We start from the raw sequence: 21,967 nt of genomic DNA on the forward strand, positions 1-21,967 counted from the left end.
TGTCAGAGCTACATTTGATGAACCCGAGAGCGTGCTCCCTGACCTGTCCCGTGAAGCAGCAACAGGAATCTGGTCACGCCGGGAGAGCCCATCCCATCAAATGCATTGAGGACAATTGTTCTGACTTGGAATTCTCACAAGGATGCCAAACTAGCTTAGAAATTCCACAGAAGCTTCCCTTTTGTCAGCCAATCGAACAGATTTCTTTTAATGTGAATCCTGATCACTCGGAATCATCAGAGATCAGATTGCTAGTAACAAGCAGTGTCAGCATCAAACCCACCCATCAGTAACCAAGCTAGGCTGGAAGAGCTCCGGGGCAGGTGTGGCTCTGCTGTCTGGGCACAGGGCCACCCTGACACTCACCTTGAGGATGGTGGCCACAGTCTCCTGAGAGGCGTTCCTCATGTCATCCCCATTCACAGATAAGATCTGATCTCCCCGAATCAATCTCCCGTCCAGGTCCGCAGCTCCTCCCTTCACGATGTCAGAAATAAACACTCCACTTCCACTTCTATTAATACAGAGGAAGGTTTGGCATCAACCTAATATTTCTTTAATGATTTACTTATTTATTTGAAAGGCAGAGTTACAGAGGGCGGGATATGTTCCTTCTGTTGGTTCACTCCTTCAATAGCTGTAACAGCCAGGGCTGGGCCAGGCTAAAGCCAGCAGCCTGGAATTCCATCTGGTCTCCCATGTGAGAGCAGAGGCTCAAATGCCTCAGGCACCTTCTGCTGCTCTCCATAGAGCATTAACAGAGAGCTCAACTGGAAAGTCTCAAACTGGTGCCCATATCGGATACTGGCATTGCTGGCTCTGGTTTAATCTGCTAACACGTCTTACAACTTAATATTTCTTAAACAAAATCTTAAATCCCTAATTTTCCATATGCATTCACCAAACCCTAAAACCAGGAGCAGAGCCCTATAAAGCCATTAGATCACTGGTTAAGTATTCATGCTTATTGATGTCACCTGTTGTAATATTAATTTTCATGGGCCTACGGCCATGATTTCTGCAAGGTATCATTTTAGTGGAGTGAAATGAAAATTCACTTTAAAAGTAGAGTGACATATTCTTAAAATGTATACATTATTTTCTTAGAGAAGATTAGTTTTGGAGCCAAAGCAATGGCTCAACTGGTTAATCCTTCGTGTGTAAGCACCAACATCAAATAGGTGCACCAATTCGTGTCCTGGCTGTTCCACTTCCCTTCCAGCTCTCTGCTTGTGGCTTAGGAAAGCAGTGGAAGATGGCCCAAAGCCTTGAGAGACCCAGAAGAGGCTCTTGGCTCCTGGCTCCAGATCAACTTAGCTTCAGCCATTATTGCAAGCATTTGGGGAGTAAACCAGCAGATGGAAGATCTTTCTCTCTGTATCTCCTTCGCTTTGTAAACCTACTTTTCAAAAAAAAAAAAAAAATTAAAATATAAGATTAGTTTTGAGACTGGTGTAGCAGCCTGGTGGCTAAAGTCCTCGTATTATATTCTCAGGAGCCTATATGGGCTCCGGTTCGTGTCCTGGTGGCCCTGCTTCCCATCCAGCTCCCTGCCTGTGGCCTGGGAAAGCAGTTGAGGATGACCAAAGCCTTGGGACCCTGTACCCACCTGGGAAACCTGGAAGAGGCTCCGGGCTCCTGGATTTGAATGATTGGCACAGCCCTGGCTGTTGCAGCCACTTGCGGAGTGATTCAATGGACAGAAGATCTTCCTCTCTGTCTCTCCTCCTCATCTGACTTTCTGATAAAAATAAAATAAATCTTTTAAAAAAAAGATATTAGCTTCAATACTAGCATATAATTTATTTTTGGTCACATTTTTATTTTTCGGCTTCAATTTTTTTTTAATTTTTAACATTTTATTTTATATATTTTAAAGGTAGAGTTATAGATGAACAATTGTTTGATGCAAACAAATATTTTCTAAGAGAAAGAGCATATATTTATTTCTCAACCATGTCTCCTCAATGGGTTTTAACACAGTACAAAATTAACAAAATTAATGTATTCCATGCCTGAGCAGTTTCCCTTTTGCTTTTAGATTAAAAAGCAATTCTTTTTTATTGGGTTTTATTTTATCTAAAAGCAAGAGAGACAGAGGGACAGATACAGACAGAGCTTCCCTGTGTTGGTTAGCTCTCCAAATGTCCACAAAAGGTAGAACTAAGCTGGAAGCAGAAGCTAGTTTTTCAATCTGGGATTCCCACGAGTCACAGGGACTCAAACACTTGAGCCAGAAAGCGCAGCCTCCCAGGCTACACACTGGAGAGCAGAATTGGAAGGGGAGCTGAGCTAGAACCAGTGCTTCTGTGTGCGGGGTGGGTATCCCAGGCCAAATATCTGTCCCCCAGAGGAAAAAAAAAAATTTTTTTTTAAAGATTTACTTATTTTTAATGCAAAGTCAGATATACAGAGAGGAGGAGAGATAGAGACGAAGATCTTCCGTCTGATGATTCTCTCCCCAAGTGGCTGCAAAGGCTGGTGCTATGCCGATCTGGAGCCAAGAGCCCAGAGCCTCTTCTAAGTCTCCCAGGTGTGTGCAGGGTCCCAAGGTCTTGGGCCATCCGAGACTGCTTTCCCAGGCCACAAGTAGGGAGCTGGATAGGAAGCATGGCTTCCAAGATTAGAACTGGTGCCCATATGGGATCCTGGCCCATTCAAGTTGAGGACTTCAGCTTCTAGGCACCGCGCCGGGCCCTAGAACAAATTTTCTTAACCCAACATTGTGCAAGCATACATACGCCTTGATAGTAGTGTTTCTTGGATGTTTTTGTCTAAATGTAAGCCATACATCTAGGTAATTTCAATTTGAGAGAACTTGCTACTGTTCTTATTTTACAAGGAAATACAACAGGCTAGGCTGATTTAGCTTAAAGTTTTACATGAATGTGACAGGATTTTTCTTGTAGTAATCCACTGCTTGCAAATATGACCTACACTGCTCAAACATCTGTGTCTCAGCTTTTGAAACTGTGTCCCCAGTTTGCATTCAGCTTCACGGAAGGAAAAGACCTATCCTGACCGGTGAAGCGTGTTCTTACCGTTTCCCCACGATGCTCAGGCCCAGGCCACGGCCTGCTTTCTTCTGCAGATCCACTGGGAAGATGTCCAGGTTTTCCTCATCCTTGTAGTGGGCCTCATCTCTGTACACCACCAGGCGCACCTTCTGCGGCGTCTGCCTCAGAGCTGTGATGGCTTCTTCATGGCTGGAGTTCCGCAGGTCCACGCCATTAACCTGGAACAGTGGGTGTCCTGAAATGTACTGTGAGCGGCACGACCCTCTCTGCTCGCTCAGTTTGCTGGAGCTCCTAGATCCAACCAGGGAAAACCTCCAGACCTTCCCAGCAGTGAGCGCCGGCAGTGTGAGCTGCTTTCAATACAAAAGAGGTGACCAGACGGAGGGTTGACATTCCTGATTGCAACAATTTTACATAACTGTGAACTTCATGGAATCAACAAGAAACCCAACCACGAAGAGAAGTGCAGGTTCCATGGTCTGACCATGGAGTGCATGTGTCAAAGCTGAGCCTCCTCAGAGGCTCAGACGGAGCAGTGGACAGCATACCCACGTGCACATGGAGGCTATGGCAGACCATCGGAACCTGCAGAGGACACCTGGTACCACAACAGAGGACGGAGGACATAACAGATCAATCATTTATCGCAGCCACGTGTTGGGAGTGAAAATCTGGGCAAACGGAGACTCTAAGGTGGATTGTGTCAGCCAGTGGATTCTGGAGAGATTTCATCGTGCTTGGAATGGCGAGACTGGCAGCAATTCAGAACATCTGAACTATCAAAACTGCTTGAGCAGGACCTTCGGAGCATGCCCCACATCAGGGACCTGGGATGGGTGGGAAGTTGGGTGGGACTTCTCCCTTTGTTTCTCCCCTGACCCCAGATACAAGTGGAAAAATGATGATGTTGGTGTGGAAACAATGGTCTTACCCATTTTCCTGTAGCTCTTGACCCTTTGTACCCTAATCAACTATGTAAGATTATAAAAAAAAATAAAGCTGCTTTCAATGATCTTCCCTGCGCATTCACCACTTGCTGAATACACTGTTTAGAAGAAAGCAGCTATAGCTGAAGGTCTAGACAATACAAGTCGCTAAAATAAAATTCTTTTATTGAGGAATAACTGTTATAAACTAAAGTAAACTACGCATAGTCTTAGACACATGTGTATTTATACCTGCCATGTGTGTATTTTATACCTGCCACATTGAAACATCATACATTCAGTTATAAGTCATTATTACAGAATAATGTGTGGTCTTACAATTCATAAGTATAAAGGCATATTTTAAAAAATTCTTAATCTTTATGACCTTAAATACATAATCTAAATCATTTTAACATTTGATCTGTGCTATAATTTTAGCCAGTTAATTTGCCTAAAATGTCAATTATAATACCAGTTGACCAGAAAATCTAGGGACTGAAAAACAAAAAATTTTTAAAAGTCTCCAAAATCCGGTCAGTTAAAAGCCCCAACAAGGCCTCAGTATCAATATACAACATTATGGAATTAATTGACATAGTATTGGGTAAACAATATGTTAAAAATAATGCAAGTTCCATTCTTCGAAACATCTGGGTTGTTGGGGCTTTTAACTGACCGGATCTTTACTCTGTTAGACCTATCTTCAGACCATAGAAGGTCTCCCCAAGAGGCCACTGAACTTATCTGGACAATAAGACACTGAACTTTATGCTAGGCATGTGTTTGCAAGCAATGAATCTCAACTGAACTTGAACTATGGTTATGCAACAAGGTGGAGGAATCCACCATGGGGGGAGGGGTATGGGAGGGGTGGGGGGAATCCCCAGCGCCTATAAAACTGTATCACATAATACAATGTAAGCAACAATTAAAAAAAAAAAAATTAAAAAAAAAAAGTCTCCAAAATCCATCATGACTAAAAACCTAGCTGTGTCCTAAAGAAGTAGAGCCATTTCCCAAAGAGGCTTTGCTTATTTGTGTAACCTCACATACTCACACCTTAATGAATGCCCTGGGAACATGTCCTCATCCAACACACACAGTACAGACCTTCAGAGAAACCCTACAACTCGGTCAGATTTAATTTGCAGTCAGCCTAACCTCTCCTTTAACCCCTTCTCACCTATGCTTTCTGCCCTTAATTATATCTCTATTTTCATCTTGTGAGGCAGAAAGGAGCCACCAAAAGGAAAAATAAAAGTCGATGATGTCATTTGCAATGTGCTCTATTAAAGCTGCAATGCAAAAATGCACATATTCACCATAAAATGCTGGTCTATTCAATTAAATTCATGCAATTAAAGAAGCAAATGTTGCCTAAAGGTTTCGCACCATGGAACACGCTCTTTAGTTTCACCTACCTGAACGCCTGGCACTGGCTTCTTGTTCATCCATTCCCTGGTTCAGATAGTGCCTGCCCTGTACTTTCTGAAAGTCTTTAACAACTGTGCTAAAGTAAGAGTCAATTTGGAAGAGTCAAGTCAAGCATTTCGGTTTTTAATAAGCACCACATACCGTTTGGACTAGAAGGACCAGAGGTCTCCATTCTTATGTGCCTGAAAGCACTGGGGTAAGGCATGAGCTCCATCTACCACGCAGAATTACTGGGACTAAGCAAATAGTATTTAAGCTATAATAAGGCCTGCAAAGTATTTGTGTCTATATGCATGTGCTTTATTGAAAAGCGATGTTTTAAAGGATTTATTTACGTATTTTAAAGAGTTACACAGAGAGGGAGAGACAGAAAGATCTTCCATTGGCTGGTTCTCTTCCCTAGACTGTATAATGACTGGAGGTGAAACAGGCTAAACCAGAGGCAGGAAGTCCATCTGAGTCTCTTACATGGATGGCAGGGCCCAAACACTTGGAATCATCCTCCACTGGTTTCCCAGGTCATCAGCATGGGTGGATCTGGATCACAAGCAGAGCAGCTAGGCTTTTAAGTGACACTCATATGCATGCCTACATTGAAGGTGGTGGCTTCACTTGGTATGTCACAACACCAGCCTCTAAAGCTTGCTTGTTTGCTTACCTGCTTGTTTTCTTACTCTTCCTTCCATTTTTTCTTTTATCTTTCTTTCTTTTTTGTAATTTGAGAAGCAGAGATGCACACTCATAGAGAGCATCCATCTGCTGGCCTACTTTCTAAATGCCCACAATAGTCAGGACTAGACCACAAAGCCAGGAATCCAGAATTCAATCTGAGTTTCTTATGTTGGTGGCAGGAACCTGAGCCATTAGCTGCTGGGGTCCATGCAGTGGGTGTGGATGATGCAAGGATGTGAAGAGAACAGCTCCCCTATGTGGCAAGGCCCGGGGGGTCGGGGGGGAAGTGTCCAGCTGTTAGGCAAGGCCCGGGGGATGTCTCTCTGACCACCTTGACGCTGTTTCACCCCCTGGCTGCATGGACACTCAAGCACCGCACTAAGAATTCTGTTATCTATTGAGGCATTGTTGTTTGCCCCTGTGAGATGGTTTTTGCAACCAATGTGAGCTTGAGAGTTAATGTTATTGATAATGTCTTGGTGAGTGGGCCTTTAACTGCCCACAGGAGTACAATTAAACCCATGCCATTTCTGGACACCTTAATGTGTGCCTACCCATTGTCCTAAAATCAGGCTCAGACATATAGCATGCCTCCTGGGAAATGGCTTAATAAGAATTTTATAAACTAATGCAAGTGATGGGAGTATGAGTGAAAACTGCTATGGCAAAAAATATAGTTACTGTGACCTTAAAGGTTAGCCTGTCCTTGCAACTCTTTAGAGCATAGAAAATGTAGCTGTTTTAGCCACTTTCACAATTTTTTAAGTAGAGGAAATATAGGACGATTCTATTAACATCATAGAGATATACTTTTGATTTTTATTTGATGTTTATGAGGCTGTAGAGTCTGCAGTTGTGGGGGAATTTAATGTTTGAAACGTTTTGTCTTAGATCCTTATGCTTTTTCTCTTTTAATGTATTTCTCCCATTAAGTGATAGATAAAGTTGTGAAAATAAAATGTAGTAGGAATGTTTTACTAATTAGTAGGAAATCATCTGTGCCTTGGCCTTGGAGTTCTGGCTGTCACCTAATGGCTACTTCTGAAGAATGAATACCGGCTTGCTTTAAAGAAATTGATTATAGTAAATTACAGAATTATCTTTAAGAGCACCTGGTTGACCATGAAGTAAAAATTAATTGAACATCTGTGCATGCTGTCTTTAGAGTCCTAAAGTTAAAGATAAAAAAACCAAATGTTTGTGCAGAAGCTTGAGATGTGTCTAAGTAAATAAAAAGGACAGCTTCTTGAACAAAAGAGCAGCAAGAAGGCACCAAGTGACAATGTCTGTGTCTTTCTTTATCGCAGACTCCACGCACCCTTCTCGAGCTCCGAACTCAGCTGGAGCTGGACTTGGCAATTAGTCGCTGCCTCCCAGGGTTCACATCAGCAGGAAGCCAGACTGGAAGTGGAGAGGCCAGTGCTTAAACCAAGCACTACGATACAGAACAGAGGTATCTAATATGACAATTCAACTGCCAAATACTTGCCCTATATATACATGCTTTTTTTTTTAAAAGATTTATTTTTATTGCAAAGTCAGATATACAGAGAGGAGGAAAGATAGAGAGGAAGATCTTCCGTATTCTGATTTAGTCCCCAAGTGGCCGCAACAGCCGGAGCTGAGCTGATCCAAAGCCAGGAGCCAGGAGCTTCTTCTGGATCTCTCAGGTGGTGCAGGGTCTCAAGGCTTTAGCTGTTTTCCCAGTCCAGAAGCAGGGAATGTACAAGAAGTGAAGTGTACGGGACATGAACCAACACCCATGAGGGATTCTGGCGCATGCAAGGCGAGGACACTAGCTCATCGTGCTGGGCCCTTGATATTAAATTTAAATAAGCACAAGCCGTATTTTATAATTAAAAAAAAACTTTTCATGGACAGGCTTAGAGTAACAGTCTGCCATGATTCTAAGTCAGTACGTTGTTGAATGTATATTGGAGGAAAAAAAAAGGAATACAGCAGATTGTTAAAAAAGAAATCAATGAGGACAGAACTCAGTAGAAGATGAAAAATTGACTTGATGGCTCAGCATCAAGAAAGGAATCAGACTTACTGGCGTTGCAGTTAAAATCACATACCTCCAGTATCTGGTCACCAGCCCAAAGCCTCCTATCTCTGGCTGCTGCTCCTTCTTCATAGACTTCATGTATAACTATTGCATTCTAGAAATAAAATATAAGTTCTTATTAACTTTCAAGAATCACAAATGCTCCCTTGGTAATCAAACCACAGATAGCAACCTATAATTGTTAATAATGATATATCTTACCTAATATAAACAAGATACAAGGCTATGCAATATTCAGAGACATAATTAAATTCTCTTATGACTCACGTTAAACTTCTACATGTCTTACTGCTAATCCTGTATACTGATACCACGCATGAACCTGAAATGAACTATGTGTCATTCTCATTTATATTTTATGGCATATTTTGAAACATGGCTTTAAACAGCTATTTATTGGTATTCAAGGATTTGGTATAAATGTGTGGCCTGATGAAAGGGGTTTGCCAAACATCATTACTTGGGCAATGAAAGAGAACGAACGAGCCCTGGAGGACATAGCATGGAGCACGGGAAGAAAGAATCCCACGCAGGAGTAAGATGGCTGTGGACTTGACCACCATCATGTCAGCTCGGGCACTAACGTGACACTGCCGAACTCAAGAATTCCAAGTCAGAAAATTAGGACACTGAGACTGACAGGAAGTAAGCTTTGTTGGAGAAAATATTTCACATTAATGAATAGAACAATAATCTGTATCTTTCCAAAATAATAACCTTAAACATTTTTTAAATAAAATAACATTACTAATGTGAAGGAGTCAGGCAACAGCACAAGGTGTTTGAGAGATCACCTCCCATCTGAAGAAATTGTCACTAATGGCTAACTCCCATCTATAAATCCAAACGCACACTTAGCCAGTGAGATTTCTCTAATAGAACTCTGAACTTGTTCACACCATTTTCCTCTCTTCCTCTTCTTAGCAAGAAGTCAAGCTTGGAAATCCCTTGCCTTGTGCCCAGCATGATGGCTCAGTGGCTAAATCCTCGCCGTGCACACGCCAGGATCCCATATGGTTGTTGGTTCATGTCCCATGCGCTCCACTTCCCATCCAGCTCCTTGCTTGTGGCCTGGAGAGCAACAGAGGATGGTCCAAGGCTTTGGGACCCTGCACTTGTAAGGAAGACCTGGAGGAGGCTCCAGACAACTGGCTTCAGATCGGCTCAGCTCTGGCTGTTGTGGCCACTGGGAAGTGAATCAGCAGATAGAAGATCTTATACTCTGTCTCTCCTTCTCTCTGGAAATCTGCCCTTCCAATAAAAATAAATACATCTTTAAAAGAAAAGAAAAGAAATTCCTTGCCTTGGGGATTGTTGTGTGCTGTCAAAGCAACCAGAGGCCATGGATGGCTCCTCCTGCTTTTAATAGAAGTGAGGCTACGAAAAAGAAGTGCTTAGTGAATTACACCAGGCGTCTCAGAGGACCGAAGAGTGAGGGCAAGAACATTCAATGCAAAACAAAGAGCTAAGACTCCACATAGAGGAGTTACACCTGTACCACATAGGGACTTGCAAGCTCCACTCGACACACACAGGTTGTTAGACCTGCAGGCAAGGCTTGCGGGAGAGAGGGGTGGAGCTACAGACCACGATGGATCCCATCCTTGAAAGCAGCCCTAGGTCCATGCAACAGGCTTTGGATTTAGAGAGAATGAATGCATTTCCCATTCACTCCCCAGATGTCTGCAACAATTCGGGTAGGAACCCAAAATCGCTAGCCCCCAAATCCAGGTCTTGCATCCAGCACTTGAGCTAATAATGGCTACCCTTAGAGTTTCCATTATCAGGCAGGTAGAATTTGGAGCTGGAGCCTGGATTTGAATCTACGTACTCTAATAAGGGAAGTGGGCATCTTAATTGGTGTCTTAACCGTCACATTCAGTAGCCACTCCATGCATGATTTCTAACCCCTTATTTGATGGCTTCTTAACTTTTAAACTCTAAAGCTATTTAAGTAAAACTGCAGCTCCGGATGACTTCTTCCCTCTCAGCCCTTCCTGCCCCTGCACATGTAAATAACACTCCTCCACCTAGAAATATCATCTCCAGTATCAGTGATTTCTATTCCTAGATCGATCTTCTCATCCTCCCTGCAGGTAGACTGCTGGATTACTCCAAGGAGGGGTCACAAAAGGCAATGGCTAAGGGAAGACCCCTGCAGTCAGACTGTCTGCATCTGAGCCCCACAGCCGCCCTGAGCTAACACTTCCAGGCCTCAGTATTTACAGGACCTGTACAATCTCATCTGCAGCACACTGTAAGGGTGTGATTAAATGTTATTTTTTAAAGATTTATTTTTTTTTTATTGAAAAATGCGGTTTACAGGGAGAAGAGAAACAGAGAAAGATTTTCCATCCATTGGTTCATCCCTTAGCGGCTGCAATAGGTGGAGTTAGCTGATGAGAGGAGCCAGGAGCTTCTTCCAGGTCTCCCACACAGGTGCAGGGTCGCAAGGCTTTGGGCCATCCCCAAATGCTTTCATAAGTAGAGCAGCCAGGACATGAACTGGTGCTCACAGGGCATCCCACTACATGCAAGGTGAGGACTTCAGCCACCAGGCCATTTCCCTGGGCCTTATTTTTTAATGTCAGAATGTCTGTTCCTATTTATTGAACATTTATGAGCTGAAGATATTCCATATTTGGCATTTGTGCCATTTAGTTCTCCTAACAACTAACCAAGTTCAGAATCATCAGGCCCAATACAGCTGAGGAAATGAAAGCTCATAAAGACTCAGATTCAACCAGATCTCTGCCGCTCTTCAGCAGAGGGATGAAATTCAGACTCGAGACTGCTCAACCCCAAGGCATCTGCTCCCGCCATGACATCAAGTTTCTCATCTGTTTTGAGCATCTGATTTTATACTTACACAAAAGCAAATTTGTTTTTCCCATATGGCATTAATTCTGCTGAAATACTACTATCTCAATGCCACAGCAAAAAGCTTGAGGCCACAAGTTGATCTTTTTATAGCAAGTGAACAAAAAGGTGACTCGTGGAAGTAGAAAGTGAAGCCTTCAGTTTAATGAAGTGAGGTGCTGATTCATGACCCTCACAGTGACTGTGGGCTCAAGGTGGGGGATTTTCACTGTTTGCAGAAGGACGGGTAGGCTCCCTCTCTTAATTCTGACATTCTTGTTTTCTTCTTGCATCCTTTTCAGTCCTGTTTCTGTGCACCACTATTATTTATTGAGTAGATGCATTTTTTTTCCCACAGGAGGATATAAAGCAACACAATATAGATACAAACAATATACTGATGTCAAGATAAAACACTGCTCAGGCCCAGAAAACAGATTAATTTCTATTAATAATAGTATAGACCTCAGGATCACTTACAGATAATCAGAGCTGACAGCAACAAAAACCAATGTCTTTCTAGTGATTACATAATGACAGAAACTTCTGTAAGGTGACCACTTTGCTAAGTATCCAAGACAAAATTCACCATGTTCCTTAAATCACTCACATGGCTTAGCAACTCTGGTGCCCAGAAAAAGTAAGACCAGTGGGTAGAAACATCTTTCAAATGTTGAGTTTCCCTAATCAAAAGAGGCAAGTAGGGTTTCAGAGAAGTGGGAAGAGCATTCTGCTTAAATAAGTTACTATCACCAGTCTATGCCCGAAATGCATTTAACTGAGGAAAACTGCATTGCAAAGTTGGAGAAAATATAGAAGGGGAAAAAGCATCCTACAAGAAGTAGCTGGCTGTCAGTTGGAGGAACTACTGTCTCAACATTCCCAGTCTGAAAAACACGTATTTATTTTAAATACAGATAACATATGCACATGGCACTCAAAACAGCACAAACTGAAAAACTTACTGCTATTGTTTGTCCTTCAGTCACCTAATCTTCCCATCTAGAAACAAACAATACGGCATTCCTAATGGTTTTTTAAAAAAATTAATGAAAGTGATAGTTTTTAAAGAAAATATTTATTTATTTGAAAGGCAGACTTAGACACAGACACACACACACGGAGAGAGAGAGAGAGAGAGAGAGAGAGAGAGAGAGAAACAGAGAGAGAGAGAGAGAGAATGAATCATCTGGTGGCTCACTTCCCAGATGGCTACAATGGCCAGGGCTGGGAAGAACTGAAGCCAGGAACCAGGGGCTCTCCCCATTTCTCCTAGGTGCATGAGGTGCCCCAAGAGTTTGGGCCATCCTCTGTTGCTTTCTGGGCACACTGGCAAATAGGAGCAGAGGAGTATGGACTCTAGCTGACACTCACATGGGATGGTGGCATTGCAGGTGGTGTCTGAATCCATTACACCACAACACTGGCTCATTCTGTATGTCTTTTAAAATAATTACTCAGGAGCCCAGTACGAAAGTGTAGTGGCTAAAGTCCTCTCCTTGCACATGCCAGGATCCCATATGGGCATTGGTTCTAATCCTGCTTCTCATCCAGCTCCCCGTCCTTGTGGCCTGGAAAAGCAGTTAAGGACAGCCCAAAGACTTGGAACCCTGCACCCACGTGGGAGACGTGGAAGAAGCTCCTGGCTCCTGGCTTCAGATTGGCTCAGCTCCAGCTGTTGCTGTCACTTGAGGAGTGAATCATCGAATAGAAGATACTTCTCTTTGTCTCTCCTCCTTTCTGTCTATCTCTCTGTATATCTGCCTTTCCAAACAAATAAATCTTTAAGATAATTACTTGGGCAAGAGTTTGGCACAGCAGTTATTAGACCCAGAATCCATGCTGGGTTGCCTGTATTTGAGTCCTGGCTCCATCCTGATCACAACTCTCTGTTAATAGCTTGGGAGATAGAGGTAAAGACACAAGTATTTGAGTCTTGTTATCCATGTGGGAGGTCCAGAGTGAGTCCTGGCTCTGGGTTTGGCCTGTCCCCAGAATCAGCTATAGAAGTCATCTGGGAAGTGGACAGCAGGTGGGAGCTCTCACTTTGTGTCTTTCAAACAACTAAATAAATAAATCACACAGACACACACACACTCTCTCTCTCTCTCTCTCTCCCACTTGCTGGTTCACTCCCTTAATACCCGTAACAGTCAGGAGTGAGCCAGGTCAAAGTCAGGAACCTGGAACTCACTCTGGGTCTCCCACAGGGCTGGCAGGGACTCAACTGCTTCAACAGGCCCAGAGTGTGCATTAGTAGGGAGCCAGAACAGAGAACAAAGTCAGGACTCGAAATTTGATGTGGGATGCAGTGTCCCAACCAGGGTCTGAAGCACTCAGACTCTTACATGTGTTTTTACAAAGATATTCTACACTTGAGTATCTGGAAAGCTTGAGGAACATTTTTGAAGGTCTGCCTTTTTTTTTTTTTTTTTCCTGCTGCTTACTTTGTTTCATTCAATTCTACCAGCACCAAGCAACTGCCACTGCTTCTATGAAATCTCTGACTTTCTTCCTGGTGAAGCTGAACAATATTCTTGTGGGTCTACACTGCATCTACCAATATTACTGAACTTAACATGGTTTCATGAGCGCTTGTGTATGGATCTGTGTCCCTATCCCTGAAGCACCTTTTCTGGATCTGGCTGCTTCCAACACATCATTGTATCCTAGTGCTGGAACTGAGAAAGCACCCTCTGAATGCACGCTAAAGGATGATCCTGAAATGGAGATCACAATGACCAGAGAGGTTGACGGCGCCAGAATGTCAGAATCCCACTTCAACCCAAACAAGCCCCAATGGTAAAAAGCATTAGTGAAACATCATCTTCCAAGGGATTTACTTTAGCTCAGAAGCAATTCATTCTTTCTAAGATTTATTTATTTTTTAACTTGAAAAGCACATTATACAGAAAGAGAAGGAGAGACAGAGAGAGGCCTTCCATCTACTGGTTCACTCCTCAAATGGCTGCAATGGCTGGAGCTGAGGCTAACAGAAGCCAGGAACCAGGAGCTTCTTCGAGATCTCCCAAGTGGGTACAGGGAACAAAGACTTGAACTACTGCTGGACTGGAAATGGAGCAGCTGGGACTGGAATCAGCACCCATATGAGATGCCAGACCCGCAGGTGGAGGGTTAGGCTGCTAATCAATCATGCCACCCCCTCCTGACAGTAATTTAAAGAAGCCACTATGAGAGGCTTAATAATTCCTGAGTCCTACAATCATTTCAAACTCCTCCAAGAGGACATAAACTCTGAATTTTTCAAAAATATTTCATAACATCTATCTATCAGATATTTCAGCCCATTCAACACCGTCTTTATTGTTCAAGCCACCAAGTAGATAAAGTAACTCATAAACACATCAAGCACTCACCAAAAGGCAATTTCATCACCACAACGGGCCCATAATACTCAAAAATTAACTAAAGGTCGCCTGTGGGCTGAAGGATATCCATAAGTACCCTTTTGCAGATAAACTCTTTTGTGGAATTAAATCTTGTATTTCTAGATGTTGTTAGTAGACTAACATTTAACATTTAATAAGCATCAGGATGAAAGTTTAGTAATAACTATATGGTAGGCAAAGCAACATGCCTACATGATTTAATTTTATTGTTTGCAGGCACATTTTATTTAATTTGGATCTATACTCAATTTTTGCCTTAGCACACAGCACCCACAAGAAGTCCCACGGAACATTTCAACTACAGAAAAGTTCTTCATTGAATTTCATATTTAAACAGAGAAGCATATAATGATCCTAAGAGTTTTACCCCATTATTGCTGTTCAAAGGAAAACATCTCTTCTCACATGAAAGGCCCACGAGGATTAAAAGAAATACTAAAGTCACTGAGTATAAACTGGAGATTTTAAGTTCCTCTTGAAAGTAACCAGAGTTCAGATTTGTTACCTAGAAGCAGGGATGCTACTTGCTGAAACCATTCAAAATAGTTCTTCTCCATGGCTGTCACCATGCAGATTCATGGACAGGTGTGCCATCTGCAGAACAGGCTGTGTTCTCAGCATGTAGCCCAGACAGATCGGGGCTGAACATGTGATGAAGACAGCAGCGCTCTTTATCCAATGCTACACAAACCAGAACTAACCTTATAGTTGTACAAACACAGTGAGTCCACAAGAGTCCAAGAAACCTCCCTCTCCTAATAGAAATCATGGCTTTTAAAATCCGGGTACTAGTCTGTTCATTAGTAAATTTGAGTTCATTGAATAGATGCTTTGAGAATCTCAGACTGTAATCAAACTTCAATTAATCCCTACAAAACTGTAACAAAAGGAACAAAGATATTGGTATGCCCCAACATGCATCTACAAAATCCCTTGGAGAGGAAGAGATGGATTGCAATTTCAGAATACTGAAGCATTCTCAAATAACAAGCTACGGACAACGTGAGTGAGAATTCAATAAGCTATAGATACAGTGGCACTTTTGACATAAAAGTAAGGCTTAAGTGCTCAGTCACATGGGAAGAAATAACACTGCTCTGGGTGCATGTGTGCATTTTAATGCTATGGACAATGTAAGCAAGTCTAATACTTCAACTCTGGGATTATAAACTCTTACACACTTTTTATTGGTAACTAAGATGTAAAATGAAAAATCACAGTTATAAAAGAGCTAATGTAAGAAGTGCTGTGACTATATAAAATAGTTTGTATTTTAGCATTGAAATGCTTTCTCCTTTTAAGCTCAAGAAAGAATGTCTTATTTTTACTTAAAATGGAATTAACTTGCCAAATCTGATTTAATTAAAAAAATGGATACTCATCAATATGAATATAATTTTTCATATTGAAATATAGATTTATTTTGAGGAAATGGGATAATATTTGAATTGTATTTTATAGTTCCATCTGGTCCTTATTTATTTAAATTTTACTCAGCTTGCATAACATTTTTGCTTGTAGTCATATTTGTTAAGATCAGCAATGTCCAAATCGGGAAATTCAGAGGTACTATTCGTTAACATTCTTTTGGTGTGATTCATAGACTTTTTGTAAACTCTGCTTTGATTTTAAAATAAAATGAAGTTAATAAGATGTTTTGTATAAAAATATATGACTTAAGCAATAATGATAAAAGGAGCTAGGCTTCTGGGGATTATCCGCCAAAGCCAACCACACGCCTCATGAAACAGACTGCACAAAGTTCATGTGAAGGGGAACAGCAAAATAAAACACTTAATCAAAGGTAAAATGGTTTTCTATTCTGCTTACTTTAAAAATACCCACTGGCTTTAAATGGCTGCAGTCCTACATATAAATTGGCAAGTGCAAAATCCAAAAGATGAAAATAGCTAAAAGTAGGGGTTCTTTATTTTTTATTTATTTATCTATCTATTTATTTATTTAAATAATACTTGTTATCTGAAGGGCAGAAAGGGAGACACACATACAGGCACACAAACACACAGCTATTCACACACACACAAAATCTTCCATCCAGGTCAGGGTGAAGCTGTTGTGGCTACTTGGGGAGTGAATCAACGGATGGAAGATTTTCCTCTTTGTTTCTCCTCCTCTCTGTGTACATCTGAGTTTCCAATAAAATTAAATAAATCTTTAAAAAAAAAGATTTTATTTTTTTTTAATTGGAAAGACAGAAATACAGAGAGAAAGAGAAACAGAAAGATCTTCCATCTGTTGGCTCATTCCCCAAGTGACCACAATAGCCACAGCCAAAGCTGTGCTAATCCAAAGCCAGGAGCTTCTTCTTGGTCTCCCACACAGGTGCTGGGTCCCCAGGCTTTGGGCTGTCCTCTACTGCTTTCCTAGGCCACAAGCAGGGAGTTGGAACGGAAGTGGAAGAGCTGGCACACGAACAAGGACCCACATGGGATACCGGCACTTGCAAGCCAAGGATCAAGCCACTAGGCCATTGTGCTGTGTCCAATTAAAAAAACAAACTTTTAATTAAAAAAATATGACACTGAAATTCTAAGAAATTTTTGAGGGAGAATACATTCAGATGGTGAGAAAAACATTTCTGTAGACTACTATCATTTTGAAAAGCAATGAGAGTTGTATATGGTTCACTGTAGCGAAATAAAAAATGACAAAGTTTAACAATAATGATTTCCATGTAGAACATCTTCCTGGCCTGTCAAAGCACCTCCTAGAATAGGGCATTCACTATCACCTGGCAGCTCATTCCACTCTGGATCAGCTGATGTTCTTCATCTACTCGTTCATTCCCCAAATGGCATCAATGCCAGAGCTGGACCAGGCTGAAGCCAGGAGCAGAGAACTTCATGTATGTATCTCACTTGGATGGCACGGGCCCAAGTGACCGTTCCAAATCCTACTGCTTTCCCAGGTGCATCAGCAGGAAACCAGATCAGATATGGATCAGCTGAGATTTGAACTAGCACTCAAATTGTTTGCCAGGATTGTGGGTGGTAACATCAATTGCTGTGTTATAATATCAGCCCTACATCTAATATATAAAAGACATGTAGAAGAGGGTGAAGACCTCCTTCAATATCAATTCTTATTAATATTGAATAATAACTCAGGGTAGGCGCATATCAGGTAGAGTTCTTAAATTCACTATTTTAATGAACCCACAAAATAACCCTAAGAGATAGAATTTTGCCACCACTGTTATTGCATTAATAGTTACAGATCTGAGGTTCTGATGTGCTGTCAGGTCTGTGAGCACACAGTTTCCCAGTCTGGGCTCTCTAGCAACGGCATCCACAGAGCAGTTCTCTTACACAGAAAGGGTCCTAGAGGCCTTAACCTCATCTCTGTCAAATTGCTCAACCCCGTAACAAGTCAAGTTTACTGATATTCCAAGATGAAAGATTTATTTCTTAAGTTTTTGCTTTCTTCGCTAGAACTCCTGAGGCTGATGATAAAATAACTTCAGTAAATGAGTCTGGAGAGCTATATTATACTTGCTCTGAGAACAGTAGTGTAAAACTTGTAATCAGTAAGCAAGCATTTCTGAGAAGGGGACAATGAGGGATTCAGGGAGGTTTTAAGGAATAGGATGCAAGCATCAGAAAAGAAAAGTGCCTTTGATCTTTCATTAGGGAGATTAGCACAAGTCCTCTGAACCTTAGATTTCAATGTAAACTAATTAGTAAACTTGGAGTAGGAGGATAGATGGGTGGGTAGAAGGGAATAAATATTTATGATCAAGCGTTCTGAACAAGGATCAAAGAACTCATTCCAATCTTTTGTACAAAGGAACACATCTGATACAAAGGAAGTATGACAGTTGTTCATGTTTGCAGAATTAACCAGTTTTCCCACACATCTCATCGACAGGATCTGTTTAGCCTTGCTGAAACTGGTAATGGCTCACTGAACGCTCAGTCCTAGCTCCAGCTGGGAGATAAATCCCTGTTAAGAATGAAGTTTTCTCCTCCCAAACACACAGCTTGAATTTCTGCCCCACTGGAGAATGTCTTTCATCACTCTTGTTGGACTCAGTGTATACACTGTCTATGGGCGCAGCACACACCTTGAAGCTATTGTATGGTGATCTCTTCTCACAGCTAGAATACTTGGGTCTGGAAATGAAGGACTGAAAGTGGGAGATGCTCCATTATTACTGCATTTAACTACCTGCTTGTAGAGTTTCTGTTTCCCATCCTTACAACTCTGAGTTCTGCTGATCTGAAGACCATACCTTTTAAGGCAAGGTAGACTCTGTCTAAAAGCCAGGCAATTCTTGGGGGGGTTGAGGTGAATGGAAAATCATGGTACTCAAAATGAGGGAAGGGCCCAGCGCCGTGGCGCAAACGGTTAAGGTCCTCGCCTTGCACGCCCGGGATCCCATATGGGTGCCGGTTCTATCCCGGCAGCCCCGCTTCCCATCCAGCTCCCTGCCTGTGGCCTGGGAAAGCAGTCGAGGACGGCCCAATGCTTTGGGAACCTGCACCCGTGTGGGAGACCTGGAAGAGGCTCCTGGCTTCGGATCGGCATGGCATCGGCCCGTTGCGCTCACTTGGGGAGTGAATCATCGGAAGGAAGATCTTCCTCTCTGTCTCTCCTCTCTGTATATCCGCCTTTCCAATAAAAAAATAATAAAAATAAATCCTTTAAAAAAATTAAAAAAAAATGAGGGAAGACTCATATTTCAGGAAAGGTGACCTGGGTCCTTCTACCAGAGAGAGAAACTTGACTAGCTCAGGCCAGGTAAATGTGCAATGGGTATTAAAAGAAAGTCACAAGTATGTTTTATAGCTATGAGTCAAACTATGAAAGTGAGGACAGTAATAGCTTTGTGTATTTTCTCTTCACTTACACATCCAATCTCCTTTCAAACCATTATATATACTAGTCTAGGCACTCCAGTGTGGGACTCAGACATCTTAACCACAAGGCTAACGTCTCAAAGGCCATAGCCTTGAGCAAACACATGCAATTGATTCTAGAAGAGTCACATTCTCCAAAGCAGACCCAAGAGCAACATCGTGAGACTCAAACAGCAGAGGCAGAAATCTCTCAGTGACGAGTGGGGCCATCTGTGCTTGTAAACCTTCCCAAGAGGCCCATGCTCCCCATTCTTGTGCTATTTTAAAAGGTTGGTTTAGATGACCAGCTGCAAACTCAACGGGATACTAAGTGCGATTTCCCTCTGTGATCTCAGAAACCATCTGTCTTGGCTAAAGACAATCTATTTATAACACAGAGGACTGATGGGGTGTCAAGACCAAGTCCCAGAGACTTAACTCCCCTAAGATGACAAAAATATTGGCTGGACACACTACAAAGAGGACTTGGAAACCCTAACTGGGAAAGAGTGCAGACTCATCACGGACCTCTTCCCTGCTCCCAGCATCACGCAATCAAAAGAGCAAAGGTGCTCTTCACAAGCAGATGCAACATCTTCCAGAACCCCATCTTTCTTCAGTAAGTTCAGTGGCTGGATGTGATCCCAAGATCCAGTTGGATAATGTGATCCAGAGTTTCAATGAGGTTGCATCTTCCATGTCAAAATTCAGAGGGGGCAAGAGGAGTAAAAAGAAAGATCTCGTCTCTACTGTGGAAAACCAATGGCTGCATTTGTAACAGCATTCTCATACCTCTGCTTTGCAGCCTTATTAAAAGACAGGCCTGTACATTTCTTGTGAGTCCAACTTCTGGCTTTGATGAAGTACCTGAGGTTACAGAACAAAAGTTGTGCCCCATCTCTCATCTTTTTAAAACATTTTTATTGAAAAGTCAGATATTCAGAGAGGAGGAGAGACAGAGAGGAAGATCTCCTCTTTATTCACTCCCCAAGCGGCAACAACAGTCACAGTTGAGCTAATTTGAAACCAGGAGCCTGGAAATTCATCTGGGTCTCCCACACAGATGCAGGGTCCCAAGGCTTTAGGCTGTCTTCTACTGCTTTCCCAGGCCACAAGCAGGGAGCTGGATGGGAAGCGGGGCTGCCGGGATTAGAACCAGCACCCATATGGGATCCCAGAAAGTGCAAGACAAGAACTTTAGCTGCTAAGTGACTGTGCTGGGCCCCCAAACATCTCATTTTAAATTGGCACTTATCCTTCCAAGGACAATTGGATTTACCATCTCAAAAGACATGGCCATATGCTGTGGATCTCAAGATACCATCAATGAATTTCGTTTTTTTCCTTCCTCGTGGTGGCAAGAGAAGCATATTATGTTACTTAGCAAACAGGCTCACATTCAGACTGTTGCAGGTGGTGTAGACTAGTGGAAGGCCTTAGCTGGCAGCGAGCAGAATGACTGCAACATCAGGGACCCAGGGCCAGCAGGGCCGCATCCTGCTTGGGTATTCTAATCAGCTCACACAAGCAAAAGCACATTAACAACAAACGTAAAAACAGAAACCACAACGCAGTCAGCTGGCCAGACATGCTCTCTGATTTCCTATGGGAAATCTAGTTCGGCCTTGTTTTAGGCAATATAAGGAGGTGTGTATTTACAGAAAATAAATCATGGGTTTTCCTCTATAAAATAACTCATTGCAGAATTCTCTTAAAATGTAATTTCCTTGGTTCATTTCAAATAAAAGGATACTTCAGAACATTCATGGAAAGATGGAATTAAAAGGTTTACTTTGGTGTAATTTATTTTTTTAAATGCAATTTTTTTTAAAAAAGAAATCTGGGGTGGCATCATGGTGTAGCAAGCCAAGCCTCCTCCTGGGATGTGGCACTGGCATCCCATAAGGGCACCTGTTCATCTTCAAGCTGGTGTACTTCTAATCCAGCTCCCTGCTAACAGCCTAGAAAAGCAGCAGAGGATGGCCCAGTGCTTGACTCCCTGTACCCACAGGGGAGACCTAGAAGAAGCTCCTGGCCCCTCCTTTTGGACCAGCCCAGCTCCTGCCATTGCAGTCATCTGGGGAGTGAATCAGTCCTCCTCCTCACTTTGTAACTCTGTCTTCCTGATAAATATATCCTTACTTTTTATTTTATTACTACTTTTTAAGATTTTTAAATCTCTCAGAAGGCTTCACACACTACCCGGGAATATCCCATAGGGGGAAAAAAAAAGAAAAGAAAAACGGGCTCTTTTGGAAGGAGATAACTACCTAGTGTTCAGTGTCAACACTTTGTTTCTGAATACTCTCCCAGTGGCTGTGGTATACCAATGACACAAACACATGTATATATGTATCACACACATGCATTCACAGAATTTTTTCCTGTTTATAAAATCTCTGATCTGCAGTACAAGCCAATGAGTCAGGATTTTTAAGCTTCATTTTGCACGTGTGGAGACTGAGGTGTGGAGAAGGTACGGGTCATGTGCAGTTGTGTCCTATGTGCTAGGCTTGAAGCTGAGGCTATACACAGGTCACCTCTCTGATCCCTTTAGTGGCTCCACAAGGTAAGACTGTCTCCAGTAGCAGACCAGGAAGAAGATTCCCAGGAGGCTAAGGGACCTGCCCTAACCAGTAAACAGCAGAGAAGAAATATGACTGAAGGCTAAACGAGAGCAACAGCTGAGAGCAGCTCTGTGTTCAGCTGAGTATAGGCC

The 21,967-nt window shown here is 42.3% G+C and overlaps 1 protein-coding gene across 1 annotated transcript in view; it reads right to left on the bottom strand.

The window, feature by feature from the left end:
- PATJ (PATJ crumbs cell polarity complex component) overlaps positions 1 to 21,967 on the bottom strand; it is a 338,320-nt gene that overhangs the window by 33,442 nt on the left and 282,911 nt on the right. Inside the window, exons 34-36 of the mRNA XM_040978446.1 lie at positions 8,131 to 8,214; positions 3,042 to 3,235; positions 367 to 514 (exon numbers count right to left, since the gene is read on the bottom strand). Coding sequence (XP_040834380.1) covers positions 367 to 514; positions 3,042 to 3,235; positions 8,131 to 8,214 — 426 coding nt within the window. The remainder of the gene's footprint in view (positions 1 to 366; positions 515 to 3,041; positions 3,236 to 8,130; positions 8,215 to 21,967) is intronic.

Source organism: Ochotona curzoniae, unplaced genomic scaffold (assembly GCF_017591425.1).
Source record: "Ochotona curzoniae isolate NIBS_2020 unplaced genomic scaffold, NIBS_Ocur_1.0 contig_291, whole genome shotgun sequence".
Lineage (NCBI taxonomy): Eukaryota > Metazoa > Chordata > Mammalia > Lagomorpha > Ochotonidae > Ochotona > Ochotona curzoniae.